Raw genomic sequence first — 16,288 nt, forward strand, 5'->3', positions numbered from 1 at the left:
TAATACACAGTGATTTAATGCATTTTATTGGTTATTAATGTAATTTAATAATCGAACTATTTAATGACTATAGGTTGCTCAAGATATTTTTGGTAATCATAGAAATCTAGGCCATTAAAATAGGAAACACGCCAAAAATCTACAGAGTTATTGGTTTGAAGTGAGATTTTATGGTCATCAATATTAAGTAGGTCTAAAATATAGTTTTAATCTAATAGACCAATAAACGCGGAGTAATTTAATATATAATACTAACAGAAATATGTAAATTTGAATACTTACGGCATTTTAAAACACGCAGCAACTTTTAACACTCGCACTTTCCCGAACAACTTGCAAAGTAACATAGATAAAAAATACTGTGGTTATGTCTATGTGGTTGAAACATTTTTTAAATATTGTCACGTTGGTATTCTGTATTTTAATAAATGTTTACACCATATCTGTGCAGCCCTTCACAGATAAGAAATAAAAAACCGCATACACTCCGTTCGCAACTCGAGTTGCAACGATCATTTTAGAGGTGCGAAATGTTGAAACCTTAGTTGCTGGAATCATGTGAGTGGCTATGGAACTTTCGAATTGCTCCACCTGGCGTGTAACTATGTGCTATATTCGTGATTTTTTTGTGGCTAATTTAGACACTGAAGTACAAAAATATAGTAAATAACCGTTTAAGACATTAATTACCTTGAAATAAAATACATAATTTATGTAATTATGACAATGATAGTGGCTTTATAACTTAAAATAACAAAAGAGTATTTACATACCTACTAAACTTTGGTATTTTTAAAACGGCCGATCACCAACAACCGAACTAACTTATAACTACAATAACACGTATAATATATGCACCATAACATACACTTCACAACAAATTAAGCACAATAAGCAAATAGTAACTATTAACACATGAAATTATACTGATTACAAACGTAAATAAACAATACGGCGGCCGGCAAACTGACCTGCGCCATGTCAAAAACCAAGATGGCTACCTATTTAGGGCGGAGCACAACAGTCGCGCGGTGCAGATGTTCAACAGAAATAGGAACTTTTAACACATTCACTGCCAGACGAAAAACGGCAAGCTACCCCAGGATCCGGGCAATATATATAAGAAATATTAGTAAATAGAAATTATAAGTAAGTAGTAACAAACACCCCAAAACGCGTATGCAACGTCTAGTGTACCACATGCCTTACGATGTGCAAAAATGCTTTAAGCAACCACAGTTGCTGTGTTTGTACTTACAATTTTCCGTCACATGGTTTGTTCGCTAATCCTGGATAATACACAGTGATTTAATGCATTTTATTGTTTATTAATGTAATTTAATAATCGAACTATTTAATGACTATAGGTTGCTCAAGATATTTTTGGTAATCATAGAAATCTAGGGTATTAAAATAGGAAACACGCCGAAAATCTACAGAGTTATTGGTTTGAAGTGAGATTTTATGGTCATCAATATTAAGTAGGTCTAAAATATAGTTTTAATCTAATAGACCAATAAACGCGGAGTAATTTAATATATAATACTAACAGAAATATGTAAATTTGAATACTTACGGCATTTTAAAACGCGCAGCAACTTTTAACACTCGCACTTTCCCGAACAACTTGCAAAGTAACATAGATAAAAAATACTGTGGTTATGTCTATGTGGTTGAAACATTTTTTAAATATTGTCACGTTGGTATTCTGTATTTTAATAAATGTTTACACCATATCTGTGCAGCCCTTCACAGATAAGAAATAAAAAACCGCATACACTCCGTTCGCAACTCGAGTTGCAACGATCATTTTAGAGGTGCGAAATGTTGAAACCTTAGTTGCTGGAATCATGTGAGTGGATAATAGGTTCATATCAATCATATCTGTTTACATTTTTTTGACAGTAAACAACAGTTGCTAGGTAACAACATTACGAATAAAGATAGGTCTTGACAAACGAGGTATATGCAACCTTCTTAATGTTGTATTCATGCCTTTAAATTGTACCAATTTTATAGTAACCCCCATTAATAGAAATCGCCGCTATCTTTGTTAACTACATTTCTAAGTGTCGCCCGCCGCCCCGGGCTTAACGGTGTAAACTATAAACCAAAAAGACAGCTATTTATTCCTTAGAGAATTTAACCAACTGGAGATGCCTTGTCTGTAATAACCTGTACAAAACAGCCGTTTTTTGGCGGGGGTGGGGCTCGTCAAATGTATGGCTAGTTTTACGTAACATACAAATAGCCATGTCAGATAAACATCAGTGCATACAATAAGTATGACCATACGCCGGGGTTTTAGACAGAGGCGACTCCGGTTGGTTAAATGCTCCGAGATTTATTCAGATAAAAAAACCTGAAATGTCCAAACAATTGGTATCAAATCAAGTAGGTTTTTAAAGTTCAAATAGGCCCCCGGCAATTTAACATTCCGGGACTTATCAAATTAATTTGATCGGCATAGCAATTTTGTGCGACAATTTTTCAAATTACTTTTACAATTTTTGCTCACTCAGACGGTGTGATGTGTGTTTAACAGATGGAAACTCTGACATTCATATTTATTTATTTCAAAGGGTAAACCAGCAATCCGCGTGGAATTCGAGTCATGTTTAATTAAGCTCAAAAGGGACGTGACGCTGAAGCTTAATATAAGACATATATTGCTTTTTAATGTTCACACGTCATGTTAATTGTAAATGTTTTCAATCAGTATTTAAACACATTTTAGATATTTCCAAGTGAAGTGAGATAATTTCCGAAATTTAGTTAAGTACCATAAAATTTAGAACCCGTCTAAAAGTTAAAGTTTTGTATGTATGACTTTTATTTATTTTTATTACAATTTCTAGCCACGAAAACAATCAATGTATTAAATATCGTCATGGACAAAGTGCCAAAAAACATGTATACTTATCGTAATTGTATGGGCAATAAGGTCGAGTATACCTACAGGATGATTCAGGAGACGTAAGCAGAATCAACACTGCGCGTTTAGTAAATTAAGTAAAAAGCAACTCTTTCGTATCAGTATAAGTCAGGTTAACGTACTTTTTTTGTCTTGGGGTGGAAATAAAGTTATTCATTTATTTACTGCCTACAATTAGAATACATACGTCAAATACAGATACTCTGTGACAAAAGTAAAATTGAATGTTATCGAGTCTGGTAACTTTTGAAAACTCGTATCTCACTCAAGTTTGACACTTTATTTCTTTATAAACAAAATGCTGTCATTACGGTTAAATATATTTTATGTTTATTCATTAGGTGTTGTAGGTTGAAAAAACGTCGGTAGCCGAGCGGTAAGTGCGTGCGACCTTCAATTCGGAGGTCACAGGTTAAAGCCCCGGCTCGTACCAATGAGCTTTTTTCGAAATTTATGTACGATATATCATTTGATATTTATCAGTCGCTTTTCGGTGAAGGGAAACATCGTGAGGAAACCGGACTAATCATAATAATGCCTAGTTTGCCCTCTGGGGTGGAAGGTCAGATGGCAGTCGCTTTCGTAAAAAATAGTGCCCACGCCGATTCTTGGGATTAGTTGCTAAGCGGATCCAAGTCTTCCATGAGCCGTGGCATTAAGCTGAGACAAACGCTAGGGTGAACGATTGAACATGACTGTAGAGAATTAAAAAATAGGAAAATGTGGCTGTTTTACTTAATTACGATGATGATCGTCATTAAGATCGTAATTACTGAGTGCAGGATTAGTCCTGCTCGTCTCATGAAGCACCTAGTACATAATATTTAGGCAATTTGTCTTTATCGTTATTTAATACCTTGATTGTACCAAATATAGACTGTATATATTATATAAATGTTCATGGCAAAATCTATATTCAAATAGGTATTTCAGAACGTATGGCGGCGGCGAAGTTAAGAAAAAAACATATATATGAATATTTATTATTTGACTAACTATGTATTACGTTCGTATGATTCTTAACGTTCTAAGTAAATAATCACATTTCAGGACTTTCTTCAAAGGATTAGTCTTCAAAGTGATTTCGTTTCGATATAAATTTGAATACAACATCTATTGGCACTAAATGTTAGCTGTCACAACATCAATACCGTCTATAAGCCGATTTTCTGGTACGCCTCACTAGTATCTCACATTTTCCTTTCCATCCTACTATCGAAAAAGGATTTATGCTAACTAAATCTTTTACATTACAGCTACAATACAATATCATGATAAAATACTTTTCATGTAACTCCCTAGCCGATCCTTTACACGCAAAGTATGTTCTTATATACATATAGGTACTACTCGTACTATAATATTTATACTAAAAGGATTATGGCGAAAGGATTATAGAAGGACTGGTGGCCTAGCGGTAAGAGCGTGCGACTTGCATTCCGGTGATCGTGGCTTCAAGCCCCGGCTCGTACCAATGAGTTTTTTGGAACTAATGTAAGAGATGTTTGATATTTACCAGTCGCTTTTCGGTGAAGGAACCGGACTAATCCCAATAAGGTCCAGTTTACGCTCTGTTTTGGAAAGTCAGATGGTAGTTGCTTTCGTAAAAACTAGTGCCTATGCCAATTCTTGGAATTAGTCCCAAGCGGACCCCAAGCTCCCATGAGCCGTGGTAAAATGCCGGGACTTCACGAGGAAGATGATGATGGCCCATAAAATATTCAGGTGTAAATATACTCCAGATTTTAAATTTACTTCTCAGTGCTGCCATCTGACTTTTAAATCAGAATTCTTACTTTAAAATTGACTTAACCTGACTGCTTAGGTGTGTAAGAATATAGTTGGGTAGGAACTGATCCGTGCCGGATTTCAACTTTCTAGCCAGCTACTGAATGAGCCAATAAAAGGCTGATAAAACACATTTGGAAACGCATGCTTTTGCTTAACTTTTGTATGTCAATTTAATGATAAACACGTTAAAATCTTAAATATTTTACAGAATAAACTTAGGATACTTCATAGATAAGAAAATGTAACATCTCGATTTAAAAAAAAACACAGATTTTGTGCCTCACGTACGATTATCGAGCACATTGGAAATGAATCTACGGAATGCGACAAAATATTGTCGCTGAGCAACAAGAAAGAGTAGCGCTGTCTAGTAGCCATAAATATGATTATCGGCAATGCTGCGTCCTTAGTGTGGTGAATATGTGTGCAGATGGGAACATTGTGTTTTTTGCATCAAAAGTAGTTATTTCTGCGATTTATTTTCAAAATAACGAAATTATTAAATTACTTTACGATTCGAAGGTTTTTATTTGCATTCCTTATAGGTACTTTAGCGGAGTTTTATCAATTATTAATTTTAGTGTAGGCTGTTTTGTTTCGATACGGTATCCCTTTTTATTTTCAAGCCAGGGGTTGGGTATGGTTGTAATAGAAATAATACTCGTATGTACCTTAGCATATAACAGTTGTAAAAATTCTGCAGCAATCAGTGTACATGTTTACTAAATAATTAACCATTCTATTTATGTTTCTAACTGAAGAAAATCAGACCTTATCCTAAAGCTCTTCCTAGGAACACTGCCAAACAGACTTCGTAAAACAATAAAGTCGGGAATTTCTTAATAACTTTTTGAGATCCAGCACATGTGTTTATTAATTTTTGGAACATTTATATATATAAAAAAGTAAAAAAACTAGATTTTAATTTGTACTTGACCATGTCGACGACGACTTACGAGGTTATGGCTGTAATATAAAAAAAATAGGTACCTTAAACTGAATAATAATAGTGTGTGGTATTTGAATTGTTGCATGTAATGTTTTTGGCAAATAATCTATTCGCAATTACTTGTATTGGGTTCCATTTGGATATGTTACAACTGTCCCCCATCACTGTTACAACTGACCACGGTATGTGGACGGTTGTAACTGATGAAAAATTACTGTAAGCAGGTTATTAATTTTAAATTTAACATAAACCCAAGAGAGTATTCTTCAGTAAATATATACTTATAATGTTTTATTTGATTGTTTGAGCTGTAATTAAAATATGAGCGAATAATAAAAATAATATGAGCGATCAAAGTAAAATTGTAAGGAACAAAGCCTCCCCTACTTGGTTGGCCCGAGTCTTGGTTTCCGACCCAATAGCACGTCATTTCACCATCATAAAAGAACAGTTACGATTATGTGCTCGTACTTCAATTTATCTTTTCAAATTGCATTAAAATTTTGCAGCCATCTTTAATGGTGCGCGTCATTACAGCGTGGACATACAAAAACAATAATTATGTTCCTTTTAATAGAGATAAATGACGGTAAAAACTCTATAATTTAGAGATCATTTGGCAAAAAAGTTTTACCTTTTACTATAATAGATACAAACGACTTGTACAACAGTCAATAAAATTGTAGTGCTTTTTTAAAAGTATATTTGTTAAGAGTAAGGGCGGCAGCTTCCAAATAAGAGGTTTCAAAGCTCTTTCTTATCTTGAGTTTCTCATTATTTGTCATTATGATATTAATAATCAGTATCATTATTGAGTTGTATTTGAAAATGCTCGAGGAAACATTTGCGAAGAAATTTAATTGTGTAGGTAGTCCCAGGACCCAAAAAAATCCTTTTTATGCCTCCAGCGGAAAATATAAGATGATAATGATGGTTATGTTATGATATAGGTTAGCTCAAAAATACGTTCACATATATCTCTTTTATACTTATCTTATTTACACGTCTTTAACAAAAAGTCATTAAAATTTAAAACTACAATATTTAACACGTTGAACGATGAGCTACGGTCGTAGCGCTACACCGTAGCCGTTAAAATATGGGTTTCCCGGTATGTAGCCAGAATACTTCGTAGAATCCAAACGACTACGTGTCGTGATTAGCGCTGAATGGGTTAGCTAACATTAAAGTCTAAAAAATATTCCTTAAAATTAACAAAAGTATGCCGCAGTAAAAACATGTCAACTCATGTTTGGGCCATTCTGTATAATTATTTATTATGAATACATTAGCACTAAATCGAGAAGATTTGGTGATTTTTGTGATACAGTCATTAAACAAACTAATTCATTTCGGGGTTATGCATAGCACTTAACATTTAGTACCTACGCAAAGCCGTTTCGATTATAGGATAAGCTATCGTAATTCGTACTAAAACTCATTTAAGAGCTAGATTAACTTGTCGTTGAGCCATATTCGAATGTGTATAAGTATCTAAGCAATATCTCTGAGATATAGTCTGACTTTCATAAAATATAAAAATAAATTTTATAATATTTGTTCCTGAGTCATGGGTGTTTTCTATGTATTTAAGTATTTATATATTATATATATATCGTTGTCTAAGTACCCTCAACACAAGCCTTATTGAGCTTACTGTGGGACTTAGTCGATTTGTGTAATAATGTCCTATAATATTTATTTATTTATAATAGTTATTGGCATACTTTAGTGTAAAAGCTATCAATGAACTTTCAATGAAATATAAGCTATCAATGAACTTTCAATGAAATAAATACAATACAATACAAAAGAATCGATCGCAAAAGTTTCACATAGTTGGAATTTAATATATATATAAACCTAACGATATAATTTGCTGTGCCACCTTGTGAATGATGGTTTCGCGTACCCGTTGGTTTCAAGTCGACCGTTACCTCCCGGCCTACTTTCCTGCATCACCCCCTGTGATGCCTTATCCACTCGGCTGCCACAGCTTTGCAACTACTTTTATTACTTAAATTTGATACAATCACACAAATTATTAAATAAAATGTTCGTGAAAAAATTAAACAAGAAATTATTTTTTGTCAACAATGGGTAACTACTTAACTAGTACTTGTAACTGTGACGTCGTTAACGGTCGACGGTCGCCGCCGGCCAACTAGAAGCGAACGGGTAGTATTTACCTATAGTGTGATAAGAACAAGACATTCGATAATTTGACGCTAGACGTTTTGTGTTGAAATTCTCGCGTAGTAAAGATACATTTTTTTTTAAAAGGTCTTCTTATTTTATTACAAATACAGAAATCAACAACAATTTTTTATGTTTAACAGTTGGATTTAATAAAACAATTCGACGAAGGCGACACAACGAACTATCAGACGAATGGGGAGTTCGATCTAGTGAGCTTCGAGGCCAATAAACACATGAAGTATTACTCCTGTTGCGTGGAGCCCTACCCTGACATCACGTACGTCATCAAGCTGCGGAGAAGACCCATGTTCTACGTGTTCAACCTCATTCTTCCGTGCTTGCTTATTAATGGGATCGGTAAGTTACAATTGATTTACTAATATAGGTTTATAAATAAGAAAGGCGTTTTAATATTTGGATGCTGGAACGTTTTTGGCTAAAGAATGAAACAAACCGGCCAAGTGCGAGTCGGACTCGCACAGGAAGGGTTCCGTAGCATTATCTATAAAAACGGTCACCCGTCCAAGTACTGACCCCGCCCGACGTTGCTTAACTTCGGATGAGAACCTCGAGATTGGAAAGAAATATTTATTTTATCCTGTTTTTAGTATTTGTTGTTATAGCGGCAACAGAAGTACATAATCTGTAGAAATTTCAACTGGCTAACTATCACGGTTCATGAGATACAGCCTGGTGACAGACGGACGGAGCGGAGTCTCAGTAATATACTGACCATACATAATTTGGAAGACTGGAAGTAATAGTCGAGTGACGGACGCAGTTTTAGATCAGGGTAGGTAATAAAAGAAATACGCAATTGTTGGGGGTTCCGTTAACAACCCGACAGTCGAAATTTTAGGGTCGGCAGTTTCATGCCTACATGAAGCGTACGTTTTTATTCTTCTTAGACTTTATCTTACTTACGAAAAATAAAAATCATACCTATATGTGTTTAGCGCGAGAGGTTGTGTGTTTGCAAGAATGAATGTTCCCAATTATCTCCTAAACAAATAGACCGAGTTAGTTGCAGTTTTTGTAAAGCATGAGCGATGGTTTTAAAATCCATTGCAGCGCGCCAGTTCCGTCTGTGGTGAGGATAGGAATTTTACTGTAATTCATTTGAATTTGTAATTTACCCTTGTATATTTTTGAATGTAGAAAATGTAGAAATCAATGTTAGGTACTGTGAGATCATAAGGTTGTACCTACCTTATAAGTAAAGGTTGAATAAATATCGCCAGTACGACTTTTAAATACTTAAGTACTTATAGATAAAATACTTTTTGTTAAGATGAAATTGGACAACCGCGCGAAATCGCCTTTTCATACAAACGTAGTCCTCATTTTCCTCTCTGGCTATTAGCATTATTGAAAATCTTTTGACACAATTTAATGTATATCAAGTACAGCTGCTCTGGTATGCCCCTTCGTTTCATTTTTTCGAATCATTTACAATTGTAAGAGTTTAAAAATTTGTATGGAATGCGTATTTTACTCTTATAATACGGATAATTATAAAAAAATCGTAAAAGTGAAACGAGGCATAGACATAAAATTATGTAAAAATATTTTCTATAAAGTCAATATCTAGACAAGAAAATGGATTAACTGTGGTTAAAATACATAAAACTATGTAAAAATATTTTCTATTGAGGAAAGTGGAGACTATGATTGTATGTAGAAGCGGTTGTCCCCTTTTTTATACTTCATCGGTAACAAACAAGTACACGGCCCGTTGATGGTAAGCAGTCTCCCCTCCCCCTTCCCCCCTCTACCGCTTAAATAAAAAAGTCCGCTTTCCTCTAAAACAATGTACTTACTAAGGTGTTACCGTAGTAAAGTTATAGAATATCACTTTTTCACCCGATCCAAGCTTACGATAGTAAAATCATCCACATACATGTTTGACTTCAAATTGAGTCTGTTTCAAGAACCCGATCCATAATTCAAACGTATTCATACTTGGATTGATACAATTTACTTTTACTAAAGTGGAATTTATTGGAAAGGTTTACGAGTGGCATTGAAACAAATTGTTTGGTAAACAAAGTTTTGGCGTATTGGTTGGAGCCAGGTGAAGCGGGAAAGGATCTGTCAATCTGTGAAGCTTCTTCCATATTTTACAAACCCTGTGCTATGAATAAATCATATATTTTTAGTTCAATAGTTTTTGTTTCGCACCTGGTAAACAAAATTTTCTGTTCTCTGTACACGAGCTACGTTTTGATTCGCCTTTTCTGTTCCCGAATGATATGAATATTAGTGAAATAAATACCCACAATCTTGATATTTTCGCTGAACTAAAATGCGAGTGACACCTGTCAGTTCAATATAAGTACATTTTGTGCCAGAAAGAGGCACATATGTATACGCGTTTTGTTTTACTGAAATTCTGGGAAACGCCAAATGAAAAATATTTATCGAGACAGATCGATTTCCGTACATGATTTAAGTGTCTATAAATGATTAGCATTTTCTATAAATGATTATCTACACCCGGGGTAGTTTTGGCCGATGCACCTAAGTTACTATCAGAAATCAGGCAATTACTTATCCTTAACTTTCATGAACAAATAAGATACCTTTTGCTACAAGTGTGCACTGTATTTAAGACACAATTATATTTTGTTGGTTTCGGTGTTTTGTGACTGTTTGAAAATGCTTTCCGCCGAAATCCCACTGCTGCGCACGGTGAGCTACGCGCGTTGTGTACAAAAACGCTTCGTACTAAAATACTTCCGCAGCAGTGCACGCCTGCACGGGCACACTACGCACGGAATGAAATCACACATTACATGACACACGCGTGGCCTGTTCCGAAGTGCCCCTCATGCACACGCATAGCGCTCGTGGCAGGCGAAGACTCACTGCGGCGCACACGGCCCATGCTACAAACGTGATACGGATATATAGTGGGAGGCGAGGGAGACGAGAATTATACGCCTTGTTTGTAGTTTTTAAAACCGTGTGTTTGATTGCCACCATCTTGGTATAAAAAAAAACCATAGGCTACGGTGACTGCTTACCATCAGGCGGGCCGCATGCTTGTTTGCCACCGGCGTGGTATCAAATAAGTTTACGTGTACCACCCCTTTTCATGCGTAAGGGTGGGCCGCGTGCGCCACAGTGGTGAATGCGCGAATACACGCAGCTGACAAATGTACCCACGTGGGAGACGTGTTTAGCGTGTGTATGCATTGGTTGCTGTGGAAATAATGACACACGCACTAGGCCAACGTGGGTAACATGTGTATAGCGTGTGCGAGCGTTACGTACGCAGCAGTGGGGCTCCGGCTTGAGAGAGTCAAGACAGCGTGATGGTTTTACGCTTAAAGGGCTTAAATAAGAGCTAGTTAATCGCCAGACAGTGGCGATCATTTAACTAGCGTGATATCTTTTTACCTTAATAAAACTAACTAGTTTTTTTACTGGCAGCTCTTCTCGTATTCTACGTGCCGTCGGAGTCTGGCGAGAAGGTGACCTTGGGGATCAGTGCGCTACTCTCCATGACGGTGTTTCTCATGACCATCAGGGACACCTTGCCACCAACAGAGAAGACTCCACTTATTAGTAAGTAGAAGGCATAGCCATGGTGACAACTATTGATCGAAAATGCCAATCAAAACTTAAATAATGTATGAGGTATTGGAAGTAGTTACGTGACTTTTCGTAGCATCTGTCATCCCGAAAAAAATTTACTTTTCGGTTGACATTTATCGATACGATCGTCTTGGCTAGGACCCCTGAAGTTTGATTCGAAAGAAAATCATACTTAACTTTTTTTATAAATATTTGCGTACCTAATAAAATCAATGCAAACATACAAGTCCGAAGTAGTTAAAACTCTTAATAAGCTTAAGGTAAGTTAGTAACTAAACTAATATGTACTGATCTACGTAGTTTTATTTTTGTACTAGAATGAGCCTTGTAAAAAATAAAAAAAATTAAAATGTTTATTGAGTTAGCACAAACAAACGTGATTTTCACTTGTGTCAAGATACACTGCTCTCCCGAAGGTGGTAACAGAATTTTTACATATAGGTACATACAATAGTTGTGGCTTAAGACTTAAAACGACAATTTTTTTAAATAACTTAAAAAATAGAAAGAAATTTAGTAGGTATATAAAACAATTTTTAACAAAAAATTGTTCTTAATAGAGAAAGCGTAGATTTATAATTTTGAAGGTACAATTTGGTGGACTACATTTTTTATAAAGTTTTAATAACCAAGGGACTAAGTGTGTGTGTATTCACGAAAATGAATCTGAAGACCAATGCATTAGCTGATGGAATAAACCTTGTAACTCATGATACAATGGATCTAGCGGAATCCACAAACACTTGATGTCAATAAAAAAGTCACAAGTTCTAATGGACTTTATTTGTTCTCAGGTCTGTATTACGGAGTTAGTACGTGTCTAGTATCGTTCTCGGCGTCCCTCTCCGTGGTCACTCTCAATATATCCTACAGGCGAGTTGAATTTGTCCATGTTACTACTATTTTTAAGTCAGCAGTGGGAGCATGGTTCGATTTTTATCACTTGTCATTATGCCCGTCACTTCCATACTTGTTAGAACGTGACAGGCATGGTGACAAATGATAAAGAACCGACCATCTTAGCTCTACAGCACTCGTTTTAAATACTGTCTAGTATTTTGAATGACCTGTGAAAAAAAAAATGGATTTGTAATATGCAGACATAGGAATCCGCGAGGCAAAATTGTTTGACAAGTAGGGGGTTCCTAGGTGTATCGACAAAATTCAACTATCGATGCTAGTTCTATATACTAGTGATCACTCAAGGGTTTGCTTGTAAAAATATGCTATTATTAAGAGTAAAAATAATAATTAAATAATAACTGAATGTACTCTTCTTCTTTTTTAAGACAAGACAAGACAATTTTATAAATTTACTATTGTTAAAGTAAACGACCAGAATTGGTTCCATATTTTCGGGCTTTAAGCGTATTGGCTGCTAAATCCATTTTAGGTGGCTAAATGTTTTTTTAAATTTCTGTGGAGGTTATAGGGGCATAACGAAATTTCATAAAGTGATCTACCGTACTTCGTATATTCTTCGGTTGTAAAATGACTTCTACACCTTTTTGTAGTATATTAATTTTATCCATCGCCACTCGTTACGACTTCCCTATTTCTCTGAATAAACTATAAAAAAAAAATATTTACTCATAATAAAAACATATTTTTACAACCAAACCCTTGAGTGATTACTAGTATATAGAACTAGCATCAATAGTTGAATTTATCGATACAGGAACTCCCTACTTGTCAAACAATTTTACCCCACGGATTCCTATGTCTGGTAATATGGGACATTCTTACACAACTTGACCTTAGTCTATAATATGGGGCTTACACCACAGTGCGCTTAACGCTTCTGTTATGAGTAGGTACCCGGATTATGAAATGCCCTTATGTGGCTCGCAAAACCAAACTTTGTTTTGAAGATGCGGTCACACGATGCGCAATGGAGTTGTCCAGTCGAGTTGCGGGTGTATGTGTAGGAGGGCTTAGGTCGATTCTTGCGGATATGACGCTTAGCATCTAGGTCTTCCAGACGCTGCTGCTCAAATTGAGCTACTTTCTTGTGAACACTAGAACGCCATTCCGATCTTTGCAATGCAATGCCCTCCCAGCAGTCAGTCGGTATCCCGCAAGCGACGAGGTGGCGTTTGAGTTGAGAACGTCTTTATGTCGCAGGTATTGGCCCCCCTGCTTCCGCTTTCCACAAGAGAGCTCCGAGTAGAAAATTGCTTTGGGCAGTCTCTCATTTTCCATACGCACGACATGGCCACACCACCTTAGCTGATGCTTCATGATCAGTGCTTCAATACCAGGCACCCCGACGCGACGTAAAACTTCCGTGTTCGGTACCTTGTCTTGCCACTTTATACGTAGAATTGAGCGCAGACAACGTAGGTGGAAGGTGTCCAGTTTTTTCATATCTGATTTATAGCTGCACCACGTTTCTGAGGCATAAAGCAGAGTGGGTATGATGATAGCTTTGTAAACCATAATTTTTGTGGACAACTTCAAATCGTGCGACCTCCAAACACGGTTGCTGAGCTTGCCAAATGCAGCAGCTGCATTGGCTATGCGTGATGGTGTGGTGGATGCGTGAGGGCATTTCATAATCCGGATAAGAATTGTTGATGGAGTCGCCATTGCCGGATACGGCAAGGAAGGAGTATTATGAGTAGGTACTTAGACTAGACAATGATATATGGAATAATATATGTACATTGATTTTATATTTACTTGCGAGTATTGCGAGCGACATGTACCATCAGGATTCATGGACAATTTAAGAATGATTTCATTCATAACTTGTACATGCACTTTTGATCCCTACTGTACACTGCACACACAAAGCTGCTAAAGTGCATACCCACATACTTTTGTAGATGAAGAGAAAGCTAAAAGTATTACCTAATATTTATAACACTAGTCTGGTGGAGGGTAAATTCAGTTTTCGAGCAACAAACTGCTCTGCAGTTTGGCAGATAAGTGCTTATGACTATTACTGTATTCTTCTTAGAAAAAAAAAATGAATAAATAAAATTTCATTCATAAATTAGGGATGCACTACTCCAGCGTATACTACATATTGAGAATGAAATAAAATCAATATTTATAAAGTTCCCAAATACTACTAGTAGGTACTAGGTAGGAATCCTAAAGTATTTTAACCAGTGTTTCATGATTTTAAAATTTATTTGCATAGAATTAGATATAGACGTTTTTGGAATGAAGTAATTAATTTTATAAGTCTCGTGTCAAATATAAATATTTCCGGTTAATTTTCGAATGATAAAATCATAAAACAAAACATGTACCAGGTACAGTGAGCTGCGAAATTGCATGGAGAAATTATAAATGAATTCATAAATAAAGTTGCCATGCACTTTTGCGGCTTTTGCGGTACTTACCACATTACCTATCTTATATTTGTCACGCGCGAGTAATAGGCAAATCATTGAAACGAATTCGATAAACTTTCAACTATTCGCTATAGTAATTACCTACTGTGAATTATATACAGTGTTTGACTTTGTGTAATCGCAAACGTTTAGATACCAGGAACCAAATTCAACTCGATTAAACTCACGCGGGTTAAACGCGCCCAGTAATTAGCTATTACGATGTGTATCTATAGTTTTGGAGTTTGTTTCATTGGAATTAATTACTCAATCTCACTAAATTATATAATTTAGACTGTGTAATAATAAAATTATATCCGTACTAAGTACGTATAGTGATTAGTTATGTACATTATACTATTCAATGTTTACTAATTCAAGATATATTTAGATTAGGTACTAACTTGGAGGATTTTACAACTGAAGTCGCCTTTAAGAGCTTAACCCCCTCTGTCAAAAATCTCGGCCAATGGTCGTATGTATTGTATGGACAGACGTTTATCTGACATAGCTATTTGTACGTTACGTACAAATAGCCATACATTCGACGTGCCCTACCCCCGCAAAAATCGGCAGACTGTTTTGTACAGAAAATTACAGACAAGGTGTCTCCAAAGAGTAGGTTCTAAAAGCCAAAACTTCATATCAAGTTTAAGCTATGTAAGTAAGTTTATGGCCTCTTTTGTCGTACTTCAAGACAAGGTTCCTAAAAGGTCTATCACTAAAAAGGATTTGCATAACATTCCGAGACAGGATGCGGCCTAGAAACGGATCATTTATCTCTTTTGCTGTCACGTCATGTGACATGAAGGATTTTCTATGTCATTAATGATTTATTTGCAACGGATATGATAAAAAAATACCTAGCTATTTGACACACCTGTGTACATCATATGTACTGTACTGAAATTCGAAAGCCATATTTATTGGTTCCCCGAGCCCGATTCGGATTTAATAACTTATTACGGTTTTTATCGCTTTGGTATCATTGGATGTAAATATCATATTCACATGTCCTAAATTTCAAAACAATTTGTTTCTTTCTTAAAATGGTCGAATGTCATTAAGACTTTTATTAATATTGTTCTATTCTGAAAATACCTAAATGTCAAAAAGTATGTTTCATCAAACGTCGAATTTCCGATGTTCGTCTTTTTTTTAATGTATTAAGTTTTATTAGATATGTCTTGGTGTGCATTTTTATGGCAGCGCTGGTGACCTAGCAGTAAGAGCGTGCGACTTGCAATCCGGAGGTCGCGGGTTCAAACCCCAGCTTCAACTTATGTACCAAATATCATTTGATATTTACCAGTCGCTTTTCGGTGACGGACTAATTCCAACAAGGCCTAGTTTACCCTCTGGGTTGGAAGGTCAAATGGCAGTCGCTTCCGTAAAAACTAGTGCCTACGCCAAATCTTGGGATAAGTTGTCAAGCGGACCCCAGGCTCCCATGAGTCGTGGCAAAATGCC

The 16,288-nt window shown here is 35.9% G+C and overlaps 1 protein-coding gene across 1 annotated transcript in view; it reads left to right on the forward strand.

Moving 5' to 3' along the window:
- Positions 1-16,288, forward strand: part of LOC133519141 (neuronal acetylcholine receptor subunit alpha-10-like) — a 78,652-nt gene that overhangs the window by 48,056 nt on the left and 14,308 nt on the right. Inside the window, exons 5-7 of the mRNA XM_061853090.1 lie at positions 8,015-8,231; positions 11,310-11,444; positions 12,269-12,347. Of these exons, the coding sequence (XP_061709074.1) occupies positions 8,015-8,231; positions 11,310-11,444; positions 12,269-12,347 (431 nt within the window). The remainder of the gene's footprint in view (positions 1-8,014; positions 8,232-11,309; positions 11,445-12,268; positions 12,348-16,288) is intronic.

This window comes from Cydia pomonella, chromosome 6 (assembly GCF_033807575.1).
Source record: "Cydia pomonella isolate Wapato2018A chromosome 6, ilCydPomo1, whole genome shotgun sequence".
NCBI lineage: Eukaryota > Metazoa > Arthropoda > Insecta > Lepidoptera > Tortricidae > Cydia > Cydia pomonella.